Source organism: Centroberyx gerrardi, chromosome 19, assembly GCF_048128805.1.
Source record: "Centroberyx gerrardi isolate f3 chromosome 19, fCenGer3.hap1.cur.20231027, whole genome shotgun sequence".
In the NCBI taxonomy this organism is placed as follows: domain Eukaryota; kingdom Metazoa; phylum Chordata; class Actinopteri; order Beryciformes; family Berycidae; genus Centroberyx; species Centroberyx gerrardi.
The window spans coordinates 18,476,808-18,499,609 of record NC_136015.1 but is presented as its reverse complement, the minus strand read 5'-3'; the positions used below and the strand labels follow the sequence as shown (position 1 = coordinate 18,499,609).

Sequence of the window (22,802 nt, the reverse complement as noted above, 5' to 3'; positions counted from 1 at the left end):
GCACTCCGACGCTGTTGAATGCAGGGGAATAGTGTACTTCAGTTTTAAAAAGGGCCGGGAATTAGCATGCAGCAGAGTATACTGTGTTAATGCCATGGCTTAGCGTGAGTGCCATTTTCTGATCTTCACGGTGCGCTGTGCACAACTGTATGTTGACATCGTGGCTTATTGTCTCCCTCTATCCAAATCCCTCTGAAATGTGTGAGGGGTCGATGAAAAAATATAGATATTGGAGGCAAAAGGGTCTAAATTGTAATAGTATGTGGAACCAGGGTGTCACACATCAAGGGTTTCATTCCAAAATGCTATATCCATTTTTGCCAAAAATTTACCTACCAGAAATTGAGTGATTTGAGTAAATATTTAAAAAATACAGATGATTATATTGTCAAAAACACAGTTATTTTTAAGCAAACATCTTAGGATGGTGGATATCTCATATTGGAATGAAACTAAAAACAGACTAAATTAAATGTTGTTTACCTGAAATGATTTTGGATGATACTCATCTCAGTATTAGAATGGATATGTAGGACACTTCCTGGTCCAGTCCCAGTCATCTCTTTGACTAAACCTTGGATCGCTGCCGCAGAGCTTTGATGGTGTTATGAAGGAAAGTGGAACAGCTTCATTTGTGGACAACACATAAGACGATGACTGCGCAACACAATTGCCATTGTAATTTTCAACGAGCGATGCCATGGTAACCCATCAGCCTCAAACACTTAATTCCACGGAAACATTAACATCAGAAGTTCAATGAGAGCCATTTTGCATATGAATGAACTCCTGCACACTGTGTTAAATTTGCAAAATGATACAGTTAAATTCAGGAAGAGAACAGGTACACCGTTTCATTTGTTTTCCTCTTTCTTCATCAGACTTTCTCCCCCCCCCCCTCAACGTCCCAGTCTCCATTTGCTCTTTCAGCCATGTTAATGTGTTCCAGCCAAATGATAATGCAGGAATGCTGTTTTGATGGGGGGGGAATCCTCCTCTATTCAGTCTAATCCCTCTGGTTTTAACCCTCTGCCCCCCTGTGGCTCCCCCTGCAGGTGATGAGCAGCCGCTTCCTGCCCTACGAGACCATCGTGACCGACGCTGTCCTCAGCCTGGATGAAGACACCGTGCTTTCCACCACAGAGGTACGCCACTGTAGAATAGAACAGAATAGAATACAATAGAATAGAATAGAACCTCTCACTCTTCTGCATGTTACGTCGGTGCTGAAGGGACTGATGACGTCACCGCTGGCATGGCTCTAGGCTGCTTTACTGTTTTATGCAGCACTGCGTCAGTATGAAACAGTGATACAGACTCTCTCTCCGTCTCTCTCTCTCTATCTTTCTCTCCCTCTCTCTCTCTCTCTCTCTCTCTCTCTCCCTCTCTGTTTCTCCTCTCTCTCAATAGGCTGGGCCTCTTGAGACAACACAGAGTTACAAACTGTCTCTCTGTCCCAAATGCAACTCTCTGATCGCATTTTTCCCTTATTTTTTATTTTTTTTTATCTCTTTCCCTCTTTCGCTCCCTTGTGTTTTGAACTTATCTCTCTGCAGCTCCATACTTTCATCGCCTAAACTAGTGTAACTTTCATTCCCACTCTGCCTTACTTTTCCCTTCTTCCTCTTATCTCTCTGTCTACCTCTCTCTCTCTACCTCTCTCCCTTTCTTTCTCCCTTTCTTTCCATCTCCCACTTCTTACAATTGCCGCTTGTAATCATGTTGCACCTCCCGAATCCTTGCATTTTGAGAATAGCACTATTACGGGCAGTTTTGTTCCCCTCGCTGTAGGGACTGTTCTTGTGTTTTTCCTGGGGACACATTTTGGCGCGACACCATGCGAAGCCAGATGCTGCTTTGAACAGTGTAGAATTAGATCTCATAAAGGCTGTTTGTGTGGAGGATCAAGATGGCGAGGCAGAGCTGGCATCGCAGGGAAAATCCAGCCCAAAAACCGAATCGACACATGCTATGCTGATGAAGTTGTGATCTCCGACGGTTGGATCGCGAACACAAACAAATCCCAGAGTTAGAATCCAGAGAACTAGACTGCAACTGTTTGAGATCATTGCTGGAGCTCCGTTTTAAAAGTTTGACTTCACAGTTGCTTTATTCCTGTATAAACCTGTGTATTAACATATGGAAAACTAGTTTAAAAACACAGTAGCACTGCGTTAGCACTGTATTAGTACAACCAGTAACCTGCTACCCAAAGCCACATCACAATCTCACCACATTTCATTAAGCTGACACAGTAATATGTCCTAACAGTACTTTTCCATTAGTTAATTCACAGGTCAGTACGGCTCTGTGCCAGTGGGCGCAGAGCCATCGTGGAATAAAGTGTTGTGGCAATATTTTCTTCAACTCTTACACCCATTTAATTAATAGAGGTACTAATAGCGTTAAAGAAGAGCATGTTGGCGTCCTGGTGGCTTAGCTGGCTAATGAAATGAAAAATGACTTTGTCACATTGTTAGCTAATGCTCCATATCATAACCTATACATCTATTTAACAATAAATGCCAAAACATTAAAAAAAAATTTCCTTTCAATCAAAATTTCTTAAATGTTTCTTCCTGGAAACCAGCATATTTTCTGTGATTACTTCATGGCGGTCCAACAAATAATACCATAACAGATTTTTAAACAATCCCCCCCCACTCCTTCCGCCCCTCGCATCATATAAAACCTGCAACATCACAACTTTAAAAGTGACAAGTGGCAACATGGTACAGCGGTGCATTTTTGGGATTTTTGGCCTCACATTGGGAACAAAACATTCCTCCCATCCTTCCTCCTCAGCTTCCTGCAATCTGATGGTTTCATCCACTGAGACAATACAAAACAAAACAACAACAACAAGACGACACAGTGCAGCAACGCATGTAGCTTGATGGTATCACACATAAGAGTCTGATCTCTTCTTCTTTTCCTATCTTTGGGAGAGACTTCATATGCACAGATCCTGGCCGAAACTGTCCAAGATCAAAGAAGAGATGTGAATTCTGTTTTAGGGTGGATTTCGACTTTAATGCCCCCCTCTCTTGGTGCAGTATAGTGTGGTATTATGTGGTTTGTCGGGCTGCTGAGGCCTTTTTGATGTTTTCGTCTTAATTATTTGATTAAACGCTTTGATCTGTGCCACAGAAGTTGGCCGCATGCAGCAACTTAAGATGTGTTTGTGTTTGATGAGATTCTTTTCTCTGTTGTTTGTTCACTGAAAAGTGTTTGAGCGTGTGATTCCTTTGTGATTTCTCCGTGTGATCTCTCTCTCTCGCTATCTCACTGTCACTCTGCGCTTCTGTTTGCTTACATTATACATATGAAGAGTTTCATTCCAAAAAATATCTTTAAAAAATATCTTATCTATATTTTGTTGCTGAACATTTCAAAAATTCAAGTGATTGATTGATTGATTGATTGATTTTATTTATGGATTAGTAAACAAAAAACAAAACAAAAAATCCAAAGGATAACATGTTAAAGTGAAAAACACTTATTTCCAACATGGTCCCAAGATGTTAAAAGACAAAAAAAACACAAGGAAGCACAAGACATTGAACATAAAAACTAAACAAACACAATCCTGAAAATAACATGCTTAAAATGTAAATGAAGGGTTAAAGACGGCGAATAACTTAATACTCAATGGTGAGGGTGGGTGTCTTATTTTCTTCAAATGGTGGAAATATCGTTGTGGAATAATACGTTATGTTATAAATATCATATTCTACATTATAATATGTAAACTGAAGATATGTGTGCACCCTCCACACCTCTCTGACTGTCTTGCCTCTGTCTGTGTCCAGGTGGACTTTGCCTTCACCGTGTGGCAGAGTTTCCCGGAGCGTCTCGTCGGCTATCCGGCCCGCAGCCACTTCTGGGACAGCAACAAGGAGCGCTGGGGATACACGTCCAAGTGGACCAACGACTACTCCATGGTGCTGACTGGGGCCGCCATCTACCACAGGTGGAGTGCTCTTCTCTTCTCTCCTCTCCTCTCCTCTCCTCTCCTCATCTCGTCTCTTCTTCTTCGCTCAGGGAAAATAACTTCCAACTTTCTCTCCTGCCCCGACAAAAGTAAAACCGTTGCCGAAAGTGGCTAAAGCATCAGTCAGTTTAAGCTGATGTGAAATCAAAACCCAAATCATGACATTTGATGTTTAAAACAAAATTGTTACAACACAGCTGTTTGTCTGTGTAAGGCAGTGCTCAGTGTGTCTCTTTTTCGCTCCGCTGTTATCTTTTATGCTCTTTACTCCTGTTCTGTTGTATGGGGATCACAGCTCTGTTCCAGTCTGTTCTCCAGTGTTCAGTCGTCTTTCTTTTGATGCAACACTTTGATGCGCTGATCTGTAGATCATGAAAGTAAGTGTGATGTTCGGCATAGCGCAGCCGCGGGAAACCGATGTTTTGACATTGGGAATATTTTCTCCCAAAAAAATGTCAATTTGTCCGCTACACGGTGTTCCACAGTTCCTCCATTTGGTGGTACCAAGGCCCTGTCAGCTCTAATACGGCTTCAGTCAGCTGTGATGGGAGCAGTCCATTAAGCTAAAGTCAGCCAATCACTCCAGCCAGACGCTCAATCACTTTCAATAAGTCAGCCGTTCAATCCATCCAGGAACTTGAGTAATCAGTCAGTTGCTCGATGAAACGGGACTAAATCCATAGTTCTTTCCGCGGGCGTTAACCGTGAACTTAGAGGTGTCTGAAAATTGTGTTACATTTAAAGGGAGTTGTCGGCGCAGTTCTCTGAGTAGACGCACTGATGGACACATCGGCTGTCATGAGGGTTCAGCCAGTGACCCGAAGCCACCAGGATGCACTGACAGCCAGATCAGATCTTTGTTTCTCTCCCTTCCCTCTACTTCTTCTCTCATTCTGTCCCTCTTCTTCCCTTACTTCATTTTTTCCCCCTCTTTCACCCTCCAGGTACTACCACTACCTGTACACCAACTTCTTGCCCGGCAGTCTGAAGAGCATGGTGGACCAGCTGGCCAACTGCGAGGACATCCTGATGAACTTCCTGGTCTCCGCCGTCACCAAGCTCCCGCCCATCAAGGTCACCCAGAAGAAGCAGTACAAGGAGACCATGATGGGACAGGTAGGGAGTGCAAAGTGGAATAATCCGTTGGGTTTTTATTCTGCAGAAAGAACATCGAAAACCTCCTCACACCTGGATCAATCTTTGGTTTATGGCAGTGTTTCTTAAAAGAGTTGGCTATTCCAAAATGGGATGTCTGCCAGTTGAGAAAATGGAAACCTATTCTTCCAAAATGGCTTGCATGAAAAGAAAAAGTCATTACAGGATGTGATTGAACTATTAGCTATCTTACGACCTCGGATACAAAGTAGCCACATTTTGTAATCCACATTGATTTTGTTCCTCCCTTTTTATAAATCCCCTTTCATGTTTCAGGCAATATTTTTTCTTTCCATTTCCCGTGTGTCACGGCCTTTAAGATGGAATGAACTCTTGTTGCTTCATACGCAGGATGAATTATTCTCTTGAAATCCTTTGGTGCAGCCCATTGGTAAACAGGAACAATCACTTACAATGGAGAGATATAAGCATGTCAGTCTTGAAGTGGTTCTCCAGCTGATGCCTATCATCACATTGCCCATCAAATATAGAATGTGATCGAGCTGATGATTTATTGAGAGACACGACAAGATTATTATTAACGTCAATCTTGATTCTTTAATGGGTTTGTCTTGTCATAGTGTCTGCAGTTGGACTACGTGATTGAGCCGATGATTTATAGATATGATTATTATTAACGTCAATCTTCGTCATCTAATATGTCATCACAGCGTCTGCATCCCTGATCTATAGCACTAACACGTCCGTCCTCTTCTGTCCCCTCCTCCTCTTCTTCACCCCCTCCAGTCGTCGAGAGCGTCCCGCTGGGCCGACCCGGACCACTTCGCCCAGCGGCAGACCTGCATGAACAAGTTCGCCAGCTGGTTTGGCGCCATGCCGCTGGTCCACTCCCAGATGAGGCTGGACCCCGTCCTGTTCAAGGACCAGGTCTCCATCCTCCGCAAGAAATACAGGGACATCGAGAGGCTCTGACAGGACCGGCGCCCCCTGGGGGGAGACCCCGCGCAGGGGGAGGCGAGAGAGAGAGACTCGGTGGAGAGCAGAAAGAGTAGTAGGACTACAGCAGGATGGATAGGGGGCGCTACAGCTCTGTCTTCCACTCAGCACATTGCCAATGACCACAGCGCCGCTGCTGCCAGGACTTGACGTGGGGAAGGGATAAAAAGGAAACAAGCAGATGGCGTCTGGATACGAAAAACACAAACACACAGTACAAACACAGACAGACAAAGAGAAGTACACAAACTGATGGACATGCCAAACGCCAAACAGTACTGTATGTTCGCAATGTGCAAACACGCAGAACACACTACTGACGACGAGAACTCTTGGATAGAATATTTTTTTGTATGAATGCCACAAAACGAACAAGGACGACATTGACTTTCCTGCTCTCTCGGCACATGTGCAGGACGGTAGAAGAGGGAAGGTGTCCGCGATCGCAAAACCAACCTGGCAACCCACCTGGCAACCCTGCCCACCCCGCCACAGGTCCCATTCCTACTGGTCTGGCTGCCTCATCCACACCCACTGCACACACACCCCAAACCCTGTGACCCACCCTAGCCCACCTCCCCCAGTCTGCATCAGGACTTGCTACTGGACTCACTACCAGCCCCTGCTTTACACCCTGGGAAACCCTGTTCTTTAGTTGATTTGATTTGTGTACAAATCAGCCTTCTGTCATTACTGATGAAATTGAGAGGTCTGGAATCAGAACGTCACCATTTTTAATATGTTTTCAAGGCAGAAAAGTTAAACATTGTCCAACCTATGATTACAATGGGCCTGACATGGTTTGCATAGCAAAGCCACTGCTATTTCCTGATATTCTCAGCCTTCAACACACATCCTTGAGCCAGTTTCAAAACATCCTGACTGTCTGTCTGTGGCTCGTTCCTTGATGTGCTGATAATGGCTCTTATAATGGTCTGTCTGGTCCCCTGTTATCACTAAGATAAGTTAGAAAAACATATCTCGTTTCACATCCCATTTTCCTCTCATACTCTCCACAGCGGTTGTACTTTTCTCATCTTTTTTTTTTCTACTTTCATCATCTTTTATTTTCCCCTTCAAACTTTGTACTTTCACTCATCTCTGCGTGTGTGTGTATGTGTTTGTGTGCGTGTGTGTGTGTGCGTGTGCGTGTGTGTAGAGCCTTGAAACGTTGGCTCATCCAACCATAAGCTCAAACGGAGTACATTTTCCCTCTGTTGGAATGAGCGAAATGAACATTTCTGGATGAAATGGAGCAGAACGTTGCATTCTAACCCAAACTCGTTTCGCCCATTTATTCCTCCTGCATGGCTTCGGAGCACTATCCTACCAGGAATAAATGGAATAAAATTTAGACCATAACAGGTCTTTAGTGACCGGCGTCATTTCACAGGAGTGCTTGTAGTGAGATTTTAATGCCGAACGCATCAGTGCCATACTAGAACACTGACATTAGGGTCTGCCTTTAAAATTGCTTATTGCACATTATGTTGCCTGTGTCAATTTGGGATTGCCTAGACGCTCTCTTGAGGAAATGTCCGGTTGAAATATTCTAGTCGTCACTCCACTGTGGCTCTCCTCCCTCCATGATAATGTATTTTTTTTTTTTTTTTTTTTTGTGATACATCACAAGGCCTCGGAGCCATTAAATTGACAAAAGGTTTTCTCCTCCATTTGTCAGGCGGAGATACGTTTGGGGTTCAATTAGGCAAACCTATTTCATTTGGAGTGCTGTTTCATTCCCAGGGGACAAATAGTTGATGAAACACTCTAACATTATGGGCCATTGTGTTGTGAAAGCAGTGACCCACAACCATGACCTGCTAGCTAATGCTAGCCTTGGGAAGACAGCCACCCCCCCCTCCCTCCCTCCCTCCCTCCCTCCCTCCCTCAGCCCCCGCCTGGCCCTGTTCAGTCTGCTGATGGACGGTGGCCATCCTCAGCCATTACTCCTCACCCTCCGCATCCCCCTCATAACACTGTTGTATTAACATTATTGCGGCAGTACATGACTACAAATGGCCTGACATTTCACACCTTAAATTACCTTAGCGGTATTGGAAAAACAGATCAAAATGGAAAAATAACCAGCTATCTTGTCCTTCGGTTGATCTATTTGAAGAGGTCCGCCGTCTGCGAAAATGGCCGGCTTATTGCCGAACTGTAACACGCTGTCATTAGGCCTGCATGCAGCACAGACGGTCCACTCAGACTTTTAGTCCGCAGACACTTGAATGAAAGCAGCGAGCTTTTAGTGGCCTTTCTGTCGGACGGGAACTGAGCAGAACGCCTGAACAGACAAAGCTGTTCAGTCATCACCATCGTCATTTTAACTTTCAGTGTGGTCGTTTGCATCTCACTCACGGACTGTTTACTTTTAAGTTTTCATTCTTTTTTTTTTTTTTTTTTTCATATCAAGGGTTTTATGTAAAATAAGTTGTAGGCCTTTACAGAAGAAGAAGTCGGAGACATTCATTCTTTCAAGTGTCATATCCAAACACTACTCTCAGTTTAAGTAACTGCATGTCATATAAAACCTGGCAGGCCTATAATGTTTCTGGTTTTTTTTTCTCACTACATGTTTTGAATATCCTGTTTGTATTTACTTTTCGCTCACAGGACTGTAAGTTTGGAGTGTGATTTGTTTGCCAGGAGAGATTTATGCTGTGTTTGATGTGGCGTCGCTGTGAGCCTCGTATCTCTCGGCAGACAGCGTTCATCTAAATGATTCCGGGAAAAAAAAAAGAAAAACCTCCTCACTTGGTCTGCATCTGGTCCCCATTTCATGTTCAGAGACCCATATTGTTTGAATCCATATCAAGCCTTTTATATCTGTGATTGTTTGAATTGCTGTTGATCATCTCAAGAGAGCCCCCTCCCCAGCCTTGTTTCAAAACCCTGCGACTCTCAGCACTGTACATAAACGTATATTTATTTTCACAAAACCAGACTGTGTACAGTTTGAGATGACGTGGCGTAAAACATAGGAATGATACTGCATCGCCGAGGGGAGTCTATGGTATTTATTCAGTTTATTTCCTACAAGCTGTGCACATTAATCCACACAGATGCCAATACGCTGCTCATATTATTTTTCACCCCGCATTGGTTTTTCCATGAAAACATCTATCACTCCCTCACATCCTTCTCATATGGAACTCCCCGAGAGAGACATAACATTTTCAGAGTCAAAGCGGAGTTTAACTCTCGATTCCCCACAAAGCAAAGATGACATAGACCAATGAATCGGAATTGGATTGGGCCTCGCCATCTTGGCTCTCTATGGGAGTCAAATTGCAAAGCCCCAGCGAGGACTATGCCAACTGAAACATGGAAAATAATAAGCAGCTGGGTCCCCTAAACCAGATGGAAACATTTTCAGATTGTGCTGTAACATCTTCCCCCTCATGCATACAATAATCGGTCTGAGGCTGTGACAGTCCGCGTTTAAATCTTTCACAGCTTGGTTTCAGGTCGGATTGCTTTAGCGTCAGAAGCTGCTCCGTCTTTCAGTTGGCATGCCGTATTTTATCAAGTCCAGACTCGCTCAGAATGTGATGGATGTGAACTGGGCCATCGGGAAAAACCTCTGCATCATCTAAAATGCCCCTGCCCCTCTTTGATCAAGAGAAATTTATGCAAGTGATCATTGTATGCTCCTCCTATGCTCAACACAGATGGAAGAAGGTTTACCCATGATGTGCCAGGCAGTTTGGTGTTTATAGCGGTGGCAGTGTGTGTGCTGGATACCTGTCTGTCCTTGATTTGTGCCTTTTATCAACATTTGAGTTGTTGACACGCTAGCACTGTCTGTCATAGACTTGTTATTACCAAAAGACGGGCAGCCATAGCAGCATACGTGGGGTCTTCGCCCCGCAATCATACACTGGATGAGTCACAGCTTCCACTCTGTTGTAACACCCTGTTTCCATCGCTGTGTTTGGACACTGTTGCTATGACGACGATGCATGACCACTTCCTGTTCGGGATTATTTATCAGCGATTGGCTGTATCACGTAACCAGTCAGCAGGCGTATCTGTTGATCAGTAAGGACTTTCTCATTTGCTCGATCAAGCCCAGCTGTCCTGATGCCTTCTCCTCCCTCCTACCTTGTAATTAACAGAAGACTTTTATAGAGGTCACAAATGAAATAGAAAAATGCCAATTTTGTAAGAATGATTTATAAAAAAAAGAATAAACTCATATTTGATAACTGCCTCTCCGTGTGTCCTCTGTTCACGGGCATGGGTATCATGTCGTGAAACCTTTTAGAGTATGTAGTGTGTTTTTGTGCAGATAGGATTAAACGCTTGCATGCCCCAGTAGCATTGTTTATTCATTTTTTTGCTCAGCCTCGCCTCTATGGACGCATCCCAAAGCTCCAAACATCACTCATCCTTTCCTCCACTACCTCCTCCCTTCCTCTGTGACCTGGAAACTGATGTTTGTGTAGTGGAGAGAAGCCGCTCATTAAGTCTCCTTCTCCTGGAGGATGCACAGATGTATCCTCCCCAGGAAGTCTGTTGAATTTGGGGGGGGGGGGGGGGGGGATTGCTGACTTCACCGATCACGCCCTGAACGACATTGACAAAACTTGGAAAAAACATAAGGTAAGCATAAGAGTGTAAGGAATTATGATATCTAGGATGGGCTTTATTTAATTCCAATATCTCACAAAAACAATGTTGTAAAATTGGGCCCACGAAGAAAATGTATTCACCAATGCAGTAAAACTTTGGCTGAGGTCTGTTGTGGGCCTGGGCTGCGTCAGTTATGGCAGGGCCACTTCATCAATGGCAGACGTCCATTTTTGATGATGGAGGAGCAAATAAACTGTCCCAAATGGCCCAAAACCCCAAAACAGCTATTGGCGATATACCTTGAATTTTTGGTCCACTATGTTGTTTGGTGTATTTTTCTTATTCCCACAGATAATCCATCGTAGAAGAGGCAGAGAGACCGATTTCTCCTCCAACAGTAGCCTCAAAAGACCAGAATGCAATGCAGCCATGAGACACACTGTTGTGTTTTGAGTGAGAGGGAAATGACTCACTTCTCTTGAGTGGAAAAACTCTCACTCCGCTATCACTACTGCTCTCTCCACCTACACATATAACCCACAGCTGAACGCAACACGTTCACACATAATAACAAATGAACTCCTGCAATACACTGAACATCACAAATTTATGATATACGGCAGCGTAAGAGTATCTGACGGTGGATTTTTCCTTTAAGTGATAGAAAGGATGCTGTAGGCAGAGGATACGCTGTGGACATGTGGATCGGATTGTTTGTGTTTGTGTTTGTGTGTGTGTGTGCACCTTGGCCTCGTTCAAACACGATTAGACACATGTATACAAGCGCCAACGCTGTAAACACGAGATTGTAGCCTTGTGCGCTTTCATTCGCTTTATTTTTTTTCCAATCCAGACAAGAGTGTACACGGACAAATAAAGTCGCCACCCTGACCTCTGCCTCGGCTGAATGAGAACACACTCCATTTGTACAGTAATAATAGTCCCTCAATGCCGTTGCCCTCGGAGATATAATAACCACCCCTGTATTAGACCACTGAGGAGGGGTTTATTAGTCACTACTCACGGCATTGATTTTTTTTTTTACTCTGCTGAAAGCCGCTCCAGCGCTGCATCTGTCCTTCTGCGTCTCCCTGAGGACAATAGCCTCATAACACATCTTGGATATGACCCCGGCTTCGCTCTGAATTATTAAACGCATCCATATCAGACACTGATATTCTCGTGCCTATCTGCAGCCCGACAGTGGTGCTGTGCAGTATGTGTGTGTGGGTATGTATGATCGTGTGTGTGCATGTAGCTCATGTCTGTGTTTAAGTTGAGCGTAGATCCTCTGTGGATTCTTCTTTTGCTTCTCTCTCTCTCTCCTCGTCTATAAATGAGGCTTTTTAAAAATCCGAAACGCCCACAGAGACCAAAGACTACTGTAGAGACCCCCCTCACTTGAACTGGCTGTCCTCCTATAAACAGACACACAACAGACATATGTATGGAAAAATACAGCAACAAAACGGCATTGACCCCAAAAAATCACAGCAAGATTTATAGTTCAGCAGAATTCCCATGGTTAACAAGGCATCGCGATGACACGTCAAGTCCAGCGGGAGCGGAACACTGACGGCTTTACATCAAATTACCAAAAAACAAAAAGCAGAAGACATACAACGTAATAAAAAGGATTTTACCACAATGTACAGTACATCTTTCTCATTAAAGTCTTTTAGGGAACATATAAAAACAGTATGTTTTGAAATTTGGGACTTCCATTCAGTCGATTGCAATACTATGAAATAGGCATGTAACAAATATCTTATAGGATATAAGGATTAAATAGAATATATCGATGTGTCTCTACAGGCATAACCTCTATGAAGAGCTAGTACCTACGAATACATACAACATAATATATCAGCTCTTCGGATTAACTCAAAGGCATGATGCTCAGTCTTCTGAAATGTAGAATATGGAGCTAGACAGAATACTTTCTGTCGTCGCCCACACTTTTGTCATCAGCACCCCACCACACCCACAACACCCCCCCTCATCTTCAGGGAGGGGGGGGGTCATATTGCCAAAGCCCCCATTTCTTCTGTAAAGTGCAGCCTTAGCCAGTCTGTGGAACCCTGTCACACTGTCCAGTTAATGACCATTTCTTCCTGCCAATTGTTCTCGCTAAGTGTGTGTGTGTGTGTGTGTGTGTGTGTGTGTGTGTGTGTGTGTGTGTGTGTGTGTGTGTGTGTGTGTGGGGTTCAGCTCCTGACGGCCAGCATGGAGTTGATCTCCCAGATGAGGTTGCGGAGCTGGTCCATGATCTGCTTCAGCTGCTGGTTCTTCTGCTTCAGCTTCTGCAACAACAACAAAAGCAAGAAGTCAGATGTGAACAAATGACTAATATCAATGTCAGAGTGACCCGGCACCCCGAAAAAAACCCAAGAAAAGACCAAACAGTCCAAGCCAATGATGTTTTTTAGAGGTTTATAAAAGCAAGAATAGAGAGCATGGCCTAAGGGGATGCAAATAATTCCTGGCTGTTAGAGGATATTAAGGTTGCACAGAGTACGGTAGTGAAAAAATACCACAGTGCCAGATTTGAGAAACAACTATACTACACTACTAAACGGGTTTTTCAATAGCTGGTACTTTGTTTTGCGTCATGCTATCAACAGCGTGCATAAAATTCACACTTACCGCCATAAATCTTTGTAAAATATACTTTGTTCAACCACAGATTAAGTTTGTCACACATTTATTACAAGAAAAACAGACTCCAAGTGACTTAAGATAATCATATGCTCCCTTTTAATGACTGTGCTGTTCTGCTGCTGGAATGGGAAAACAGACAAGGAAGTTCTGCCCAGCAGGAGATTTCCTGTGGGAAACACATTTGGAGGTTCAGTTTTCCTCCTACAACATTACTATCAAAATAGGTTTCATTAAAAACAATCTAATTCAAATTGTATTCAAACAATATAAGCATCACTTCATGTTACTTTGAGGTTATGTTATTGTTTCAGGTTGTTTTTTTAACGCTTTAGTGTTGTTTGAGAATGGGAATTGTGATACTTGGGCTTGTATCAGAAGCAAAGTCAACACTAGAGGAGAGTTTGTTTGGGATGAGGGTTAATAAACCTTTCAAAGCTGCCTTTTACCTCACGTATCTCTTCTCCCCACACACAATAGACCTCGTTTTCCCACAGGCCTCTTTACCTTTCCACAGAGACCGACTGCTGCAGTTGACTTTATCAATCCTAGCGGCTGCTAATCTCTAAACCAACACATCTGGCCTGCCTCGGGGTTGTACAGGTACATCACAGAGGAGCAAACAGTCCAATCTCCCTGTCAATCACCCAGGGGTTTGTCTGCCGATTACCTCTGAATACGCTACCCAGATCTCTAAGTCAACAGCTGCCGCGGACTCAAGTACCTCATTGCCCAAGGTTTATACATAAACAAATAACGGCTCCTGAACCGTTCCCGCAGAGTCAGAATAAAGAAAAGATACAGCTGCCAACTGCGTGCCGCCTTTGAGCATCAACTCAGGCCAAACACCTACATTTTGGAGATTTGGGCAAATTTAGCGATAGCAATGCTTCACGGCTACCTGCCCCGCTGCTTTCCTTCTGACAGATAGCCAGAGAGAGAGAGAGAGAGAGAGACAGCGAGAATAGAGCGAGGATTCACTCAGGAGCTACTGTATCTGCAGTGCAGTGAAATCTATTAAGATTAAATCCATCTCACTCTCTCGGTAACACTCCTTTAGCCGTGACTAATTACCAGCCATTTTTGCAGCGCAGATAACACCTTGAGCAATCGATTTCACACAGCTCTCTTAATATCAACTGTTTAGCTGATTGTCCTTGAAGATATTTCAGAGTGGAACATTTGGAAATCTTCCAGTGTCTCTCTCTGGGGGCCGCTCACTGCTGCTCATTCTCTCTCACTCTCCATCTCTCTCCTCTCGTTCACGTCTCTCTCTCTCTCTCTCTCTTTCTCCCTCTCTATCTCTCTCTTTGACTTTCACTTTGATTCTGAGCATGTGCGTGTGTGTGCGTGTGTGTGTGTGTGTGTGTATTATATGGGATATGCCTCATTACTCTGACGAGCGAGTCTTGAAATAACTCGGTCATTTACTCTGTATTAATGAGATGATACCCCGAGCCTTTGTAATTTCAGTCAAAGACTTTTTAACACATTAAATGGAGAATAACCCATTGGTGCTTTTTAAAAGTGAAGATGTGGTCTCATTTTTACATGTGGCTTCAAAAAGAGCCAAAGAGATATTTTTTTATCTAGTTTTTTGAGTGTAAATGGGTAGAATTTGGCTTCAAAGACAGATTTGTTACTTTTGAAATCAGATTCTGCCAGTTTCCACAAAACTCTAGTCTTCTGCGAGCGTTGTCTTTGACGCCACACATGAAATTCCACATTTTTCCACCAGTGAAAATTAGACTATGGAGCAGTGAAGCCATCACAGCACGTTCATTATAAAAGGCTCACTGGCATATCTTGATACATGAATAACTAGACCGCGAATGATTCTGCAATCGAATCTCTGGGAAATACAATTCCATTCATAACCTCATAATTAGTGTAACTCTAATCCTTCACAGTTATAATATAATGTTGGCATTGAGGATATACCATAGAGAACAAGGCAGAGGGGAGCAGAGATGAAAATGTATTTTGCACAGGAATCTCTGAACCATCACCTTTTTAACAGAATGTGAAGGCTCTCTGAGAGTCTCTGTTATACACACACACACACACACACACACACGCGCACACACACACACACACCCCTCATCTCTTCAGGAATCCCGAGGATGCACTCCTTCATTTCTCGGCCTGCCACTCAACGCCAGGCCCCACAATAATGTTTTGATGCCTTTTCTATCCGCGGTACTTCTGACGCGCTCTGACACTGAGGCGGCCGCGGCAGGGTGGCCAGTCAACAACTCATGAAAGTAAACAAGGAAGCGCTGTCTGAGCCCCCGTCTCAGAAGGCCTCCTGCAGACTGGCAGAATGCCTACCTGCTTCATATAACCTGGAAATGCTGGCAGACACCGGCGCATTTTGGCGGAGAGGAGAGTGGAAAAGCACAGTGACCTGAGATGGAGTGGAGACGGAGATTGGCACATGCAGAGAAGATGGAGGGTGAGCGACTTGAGTGTGTGTGTGTGTGTGCATGTGTGTGTATACATGCTAGTGTGTCTGTGAGTGTGTGGGTGCGTGTGCATGTGTGGGAGTGAACGTGTGGGTGTGGCTGCATGTGCGGGTTTCAGTGTGTGTGTGTGTTTGTGTGTGTGCAAGTGAGGGGTTTAGTGTGTGTGTGTGTGTGTGTGTGTGTGTGTGTGTGTGTGTGTGTGTGTGTGTGTGTGTGCGTGTGCGTGTGTGTGCAGACTGAGTGCCGGAAGGGCAGGTCATGTAAAGTAAAGGTGATGAGAGATGTCCAACCACAGGGAGCTCTCAGGTGCTCTTATGGCACATCTGGGCAGAGGACAGGCCAGGGTGAGGGCGCGCGCACACACACACACACACACACACACACACACACACACACACATCACTTAGGGTGCAATCACACCTACAGTTTGTTTTCTTTGGTCCGAACCAGAGTGGAAAAGTTCACTTTGTTGCTTTTTGGATTTGGTTCATTTGAGTTCACGCTGCCCAACTGCAAGCAAACCAGGTCTGGTAAACAAAAGTCACATGGACTCACAAGTAGCTTGTTTATTGGACAGTGGAGTTTTGGCAACCCGTCATCCCATGAGATTAGAGATTTTGGCAGCGGGAGAAGTCAACACAAATCCGATTCCAATCCCTGTAACATCAGCTAAGCATGATGGACTTGTCTGGGCTTTTCGCCATAATTTACCTTCTCTGGTTTTCATATCAGGTAAGAACACATGAAGAAATAGCTGAATGTGAGCGTCAGTCCAGACTGCGGTTTGCTCTCAGTTCATTTTGTTATGCTAGGCTCTCCAAGCATGAGTAACTGCTAGCTATCAGATGTCAACATCCGTCTCTTTATAGTCATAAAACCTTGTGTTTTGGGGTCGTTTGTTGTGGTTGGCTTGGATGACTTTCTCACTCCATTCGAACCGCACCACAGTTCACTTGGAAGAGAACCGAGACCTGCATTTTCAGGCAGTCTCGGTGCGGTTGTTTGGTGTCATCTGAGTTCAAATAGCACTGTTGTCAACTGCCCAAACGAACCAAACTAAAGGAGAAAGCCCTCTGAACCACTCCCAACATGCTACAAGGGAGAGTAAAGATACAGAGAGGAGGGACTTAGCATAAAAAAACGGAAAATAAAAATGCAGTAGGGATCGTCTACCACTTATACGGTAGATTCCAATCATTCAAAACCACAAATTTAGATTGTCATTAAACCAAAAAACATCTATTTTGCATTTTTGTTAGCCTGTCATGATTTTAGCCATGTCCACTTCTATGTATTCCCCTGTCTCCATTGTCTTGCCTGCCAACACACTGTAAAATAGCAGGATTACCGTTGTTATGCTAAAGAGAGACTGGCAGCATAACTGTGTGTCGACATGCCCCACTTTATCGTTTGCCCTCCACTTACATTTAAAGAAAAAGATCCGGTAGATCTTCTGAGTCACAGACCGGGGAGAAATAGATAGATTCCAGATGATATTACTCATTAATAGCCCTAGCTTTTATCCTGACAGCATCTGTCGCCTTGTTCACTCTTGACTTAAAAAACAATCCTATCAAGCTGGATCTTAGTGGTAAAATAAGCGAAGATTAGACTGAGAGGGGTTGTGCATATCTGAGAGACGATTAGATGTACAAGTGGAAGACAGCGGCTCCATCATTAACCAAAGGCTTTTAAAAAGAACAATTGGAGAGAGACGGAGAGCTCTTTGCCACAAGAACCGATGACAGTTTGTTTTAATGACACAGTGAGCGCGAATGGATGGAGGGTCGTAACTCCGTCGCCTCTCTCCCTCTTGTCTCTCGCTGTCTGCCTTTTTCAGATTCCCTTCATCATGCTCCCTTTCTCCCCAACTCATCCAAATCAGATCAAAGACACTGTCCTCAATAGGAGGGTGAAACACAGAAGTGAAAGAAGTAGAAGAAGAAGAAAAAATAGGAAAGCAGACTTCTTTTTTTTCTCTTCATCGAAATCACTGCATATTAAAATTCTGCGTTCAGTGAAATTTCGCCAAAAGTGCAGCTCTAACTGTCTCTGTGTGGAGTGACAAGGCAGATCATGGCTCAAGCCACCGAAAGACTTGACTGACCTGAAATCCATTAGTCACAAATATATTCATACATTCATATCTTCAGCCCTTTGGAGACTGCAGTCAATTAAAAGTGAATAGATTTTCGCGACTTCAATGAGCCGCTGCCCGCCAGTCATTCAGCGACACATCGGATGCAACAACTCAGCACAACACAGTAATCTGTGAACACTTGGGAAGTTCCAAATGTAGGCCATCAAACAACAGGGCGTCTCCAAGCTTATCAAGCTTGATAATTGGCATCTCTATATTAATTAATTCTGTTGCATTATCTCTGCATTAAAGCCGATTGGGGAGTTTTTTGATCCATTAGACATTATATAAAAATCAAGCTAATCTTGTAATTATATTATTATATGAATAAGATGAGGCATTCATCCGCTTTTTAGCCATTTAACCCGTTTCATCTACAATTAAAAACATGACCACCACGCTCTCTGAGCACATTAAGAACCCTAGCGTTGCTTTTTGATGAGGGGCTTTGAGATAATAGCTGAGAAGAAACGACTTAGATTAAAATATACACACACACACACACACACACACAGGCAGGGGGAGAGAAGGGGAATATAGTGAGTGGAGCGAAAACGTGCCTTCACTCAGGATTCCTCCCTGCTAATCCGCCCTGTCGCTGGCGACTCAAATCGCAGCTTTCACTCCGACGGATCTGGCTGGGAATTACAAGTGTAAGTGTCTGTGAGTGAGGAGAAGGGATTAGGGAGATGGGAGAGAGGAGAGGAGAGGAGAGGAGGGGAGAGGAGAGGAGAGGAGAGGAGAGGAGGGGTGGCTCTTCTTAACCCTACCACTGCACCTCCTCTATCATCCATCACTGCCAGGCTGTCATTGGGTGATTCAGGGATGAGGCAACTTCAAGCCTTCTCTCCTCCCTGCCACAAAGCTCCTCTGTCCATCATGGCTGCCGAGAGGCTGAGGGGTCTTGTCCATCATCCAAACTCACAAACATCAGCATACACACGGACTCAGTACACCATGATCTTATTCAAAGTGCCTTCTATTACCATGCAGTTCTTTTTAGCGTGGGTCGCAAAGGCTGATGGTTCAAAATCGTGGTGTGGTACAGAATTTTGGCAGAAATGCGAGTCAAATTTAATTAATTTCTATGATTCATAACAAGTGTGACAAAATCTGGGAAAGGAGCCCCGGCTATGTGGAAAGGTGCTTTTTCCAGAAACCAGCAACCACCCTAAATTATGCAAAAAATGAAAAATGTCCTCCAGGAAATACAACTCCATTTTAGGGAGAAGAATTAGGACAAACCAAACTCATGGGGGCCATCTTTTTTTGGTAGGAAGGAATGTGTCTCCAGTAAGAACAGAGAGAACTCATACATAATAAACCAACCTCTGGAACCAATACCTGTACATACTCATGCTGGCCTACATGGGAATCAAATCTTGCCAAGGCCTTCTCATGTCCCTCCCCCGACCTATTTTTGTTTCCTTCTTCTTGCGTACTATTGAAAAAAAAGCAATAATCTAAGCGATAATTCATTTTGGTAGAGCATTTTCAGCACACACACCTTCATTGAGTTTCAGGAGCAGGGATCAATTGTCACCACTGGCTGTCATGATTCATACTGATATTGCCAAACGGGAAAAATTATTTCCTGATCCAAGATGCAGAATGAAATCAGATCCCCTGGAACGAATGCCACGTTCACGTCATGTTTGATTTACTGTAAATACGAGCTGCCAACCGGGGGGAAAACGTTCACGTCAGCCTCCTGGTGGTGATTACACAGGCTCAGATATCTCCCACTTGGCGTCACATATTGCGAAAGTGTGTCAACACAGGTGGCAAACATGGCAGCAAATCCACTGATGCCAGCAGTCCAAGGTAATAAAAATCCAAATTAGCAGTTATATTCGCACTATACAATCAACTCTTACTTAAGAAAATCAAGTAATGTCTGCTGCAGTTAATTTATGGTTGATTATGGTTTGAATTCATGAATAAAAATGATTTTGGGTGTGGACGTTCCAACAAGTTAAACACATGAACACTTCAAAGCTGTAGCAAAGAGATGACATCCCATTCCTTGTATGATGTGAATGCGGCATAATTTCCCTAATTTATATACTAGAAATACAAATTTTTGACAAGGTTTTCTAAGAATAATGAGCTGACTGCAGCTCCCAGGGGTATCCAGCATTGATGGATCAACATGTGTACTAAAAATGGACATGTTCTACCAAAGTGAAATGTCACTTTAAGGAAAACACATTGCCAACTTTGACAAAACTTCTAAAAAGCAGAAGTGAAGTGGTGGTAAGTAAGCCGTGCTTCCTCGCTCTGTGCCCTGCCTGGGGAACCCTGTGACGTTAAGTGGGCCCTGCTTTACCATTTGACAGTATACCCACAGGGAGCCTGGCCAAGCAGCCTTAATTTGCCTGACATCAGTTAAAAAAGCCTTAATTGACTTTATAAACTTTATGGCTTTTTCTCAACGGGAGAGTTTAAGTGCCAGTGTGTTGGCAGTTTGGCATGGGCTTTCCCAGAGGAATGAAGTCCTTTAAAGGGATTTTGAAGACAGATAAAAGGCTTCTCTTCCAGGGGTGGCAGAAATACAATAGCCATGTCGTCATCCCTGCATACACCTACCATCGGGGCTCTTTCAATACGTCCTCAGCACTGAGGTGGAAAGCCTGCAGTGTCAGCCGACTGTTGCAGAACGGTTGCCATCGATTCAGCCTTTTAGAAGCATCTGAGCAGGAGGCTAGGCGCCCCCCTCTCTCTCCTAAGCACTTGAGTCTCTGCCAGGTAGCCCTATCGATTGGGCTTTCCTTTGTGATTTGGTTCCCAGTGATAATAAATGAGGGGCAAGAAGGTTGGAGCGCTGTTGCTTTAAAGTCAATGATGGGCGGCCACGCAAGCGACTGAACTGTCGGTAGAATCGCACATCCTGAGCAAGAATTAGAGAATACAACTATGTTTAGTAGGGGCTAAGTGACATGTTAAAACACGGAAAAAATATATTTTACTGCATAACGATGACCACTTTTGCAGACCTAAGCACGTACAAAAACCTTTGGAATGTTTGCTAGTAAATATTTTGAGTCAAATACCCACCCTCAACCTACTATTTTTCAGCACATACTTAATCCATTAGGTTGAAAAGTTCAGCACATCTTCAAAGCAGCACTTAAGAGTATAAGCAAGAGGGTTGATTAGTACAGAGGTGTGTGTTCATCGGGGCTACAGCAGCTTGGGAATTGATACGCAGAGTGGAATTAACAACACAACCTGCTTCTGGATTTCAGGATGGATTAACTACACACATGTGATCCCTAGAAGGAGCTGTGTTGCTCTGAGAAAAACTGACGAACAGACAAAGCCCTGAGTTACGGGTTCAACTCCCAACATGGGTCATTGTTAAACAAAATGTCAAACGGTTGAGGCTTCCCACTCACTCGGTTTAATTAGAGGTCTTTCGTTTTTGCTATTTGCGCCGCTAACTAGCTAGCTTATGGGGTTACTGTAGAGGAAAGTAGAGCTCAGTTTGCAAGTAGCTGTGGAGAGTTGTTGTTGCTTGAAGGCTAGCTAGGAGTGCTGTTTTGTAGACTAGGGTGGGTGATGTGTGTGTGTGTGTGCGTGTGTGTGTGTGTGTGTGAGTGTGTGTGTATGTGAGTGAGTGAGTGCGCGCATGTTTGTAACTCTATGTGTGCGTGTAGATATGTGTATATGTGTTTGTACGTGTGTGTGTGTGTATGTGTTTGCGCGGGCTTGCGTGCGCTTGTACGTGTGCATGTGAGCACGCGAATGCCGGTGCGCGCTCGTGTGTGTACGTGCGTGCATGTGTGTGTCGGAGCTTGAAGCCAGCATTTGCACAGAGATACCCCCCATGTCTCTATCTCAGAGCAGACAGGAGCCCTCTCTTTCATCTCTCCCTCAGATGTCTGTCAGGAGCTCACAGCATCTGGGGCCAGGCTGCACACCTCCTCTCACACACTCTAAGTAAACACAGTGCCTCAAGGGTTATTAGTGGGCAGTGGAGGGTTCCTACGAGGTTGAAAACCCTTTGATTTAAATGTAGGGTTCTTCAGGTGCCAACAACGGTTCTTCAGACGCCTTGTGGCTCAGTGATGTGTTAAATTGCTACAATCACTCACATAGGCTGAAAATCAGCTCCCCTATGGCATCTCTCCAAAGAAGTAATATTGGTTCTAATTACCCTCTTTCGTTTTAAGAGTGAAGGCAGCGGTGGGGGAGAAGGAGAAAAAGAGACAGGCAGGCAGATTTCTGGAAAGATTAAAAGAGGAGTAATTCCAATTTAAAGCCTCCAATCCGGTGGCAGGAGATGTTGTTTTAGTGACTCCTCTGCTTCGCAAAGGGAGTGCAAGGCAGATTCGAGGCTGAAAAGAGAACGAGCAAAGTGTCACTTGTGTTTCATCCCGGTCAAAAGTCTGCTAATGTACTCTTCACATACACACACAGTTTCTGAAGTTCAAAGGTAAAAATTTCTGCCAGCACCCGAGCAAGCAGCTTTCCCTTCAGTAAATAAAGAGTTGAATGGAAAGTGATGACAGGGTTTGAAGCCAGGACTATACAGGACTAGGGCTTTCAGGTTACTTACCCTCTGCCAGCCGTAGTGGAGATCCTCGATCAGCTTTTAGCAACAACATCTGAGAAGAGCCATACGACTTGGCAGTCTCAACAATATGGAATGGATGTGTTTAATTTCTTTGCTGTTTTTAACAGGGAACTAAGCATTTTTACGCTGATAAATCTGATAGCTAGTTTGCTAGCTAACCATTGTATCTGGTCAGCTAAATGTCACTGTCTTGTTAATACATCTGACTTTCTCAATAGCTAATGTTATGTAGCTAGAAGCTAGCGCTAGCATTGGCTAGTAGTTAGATGTTCA

At 44.0% G+C, this 22,802-nt stretch overlaps 2 protein-coding genes across 2 annotated transcripts in view; one reads left to right on the top strand and one right to left on the bottom strand.

The window, feature by feature from the left end:
- ext1b (exostosin glycosyltransferase 1b) overlaps positions 1–10,314 on the top strand; it is a 104,458-nt gene extending 94,144 nt beyond the window's left edge. Inside the window, exons 8-11 of the mRNA XM_078290162.1 lie at positions 1,056–1,145; positions 3,813–3,973; positions 4,939–5,110; positions 5,897–10,314. Coding sequence (XP_078146288.1) covers positions 1,056–1,145; positions 3,813–3,973; positions 4,939–5,110; positions 5,897–6,082 — 609 coding nt within the window. The 3' untranslated portion in view covers positions 6,083–10,314. The remainder of the gene's footprint in view (positions 1–1,055; positions 1,146–3,812; positions 3,974–4,938; positions 5,111–5,896) is intronic.
- A 1,198-nt stretch (positions 10,315–11,512) lies between these two features.
- The window catches only part of med30 (mediator complex subunit 30), a 29,129-nt gene continuing 17,839 nt past the window's right edge, over positions 11,513–22,802 (bottom strand). The window contains exon 5 of the mRNA XM_071898405.2: positions 11,513–12,990. Coding sequence (XP_071754506.2) covers positions 12,895–12,990 — 96 coding nt within the window. The 3' untranslated portion in view covers positions 11,513–12,894. The remainder of the gene's footprint in view (positions 12,991–22,802) is intronic.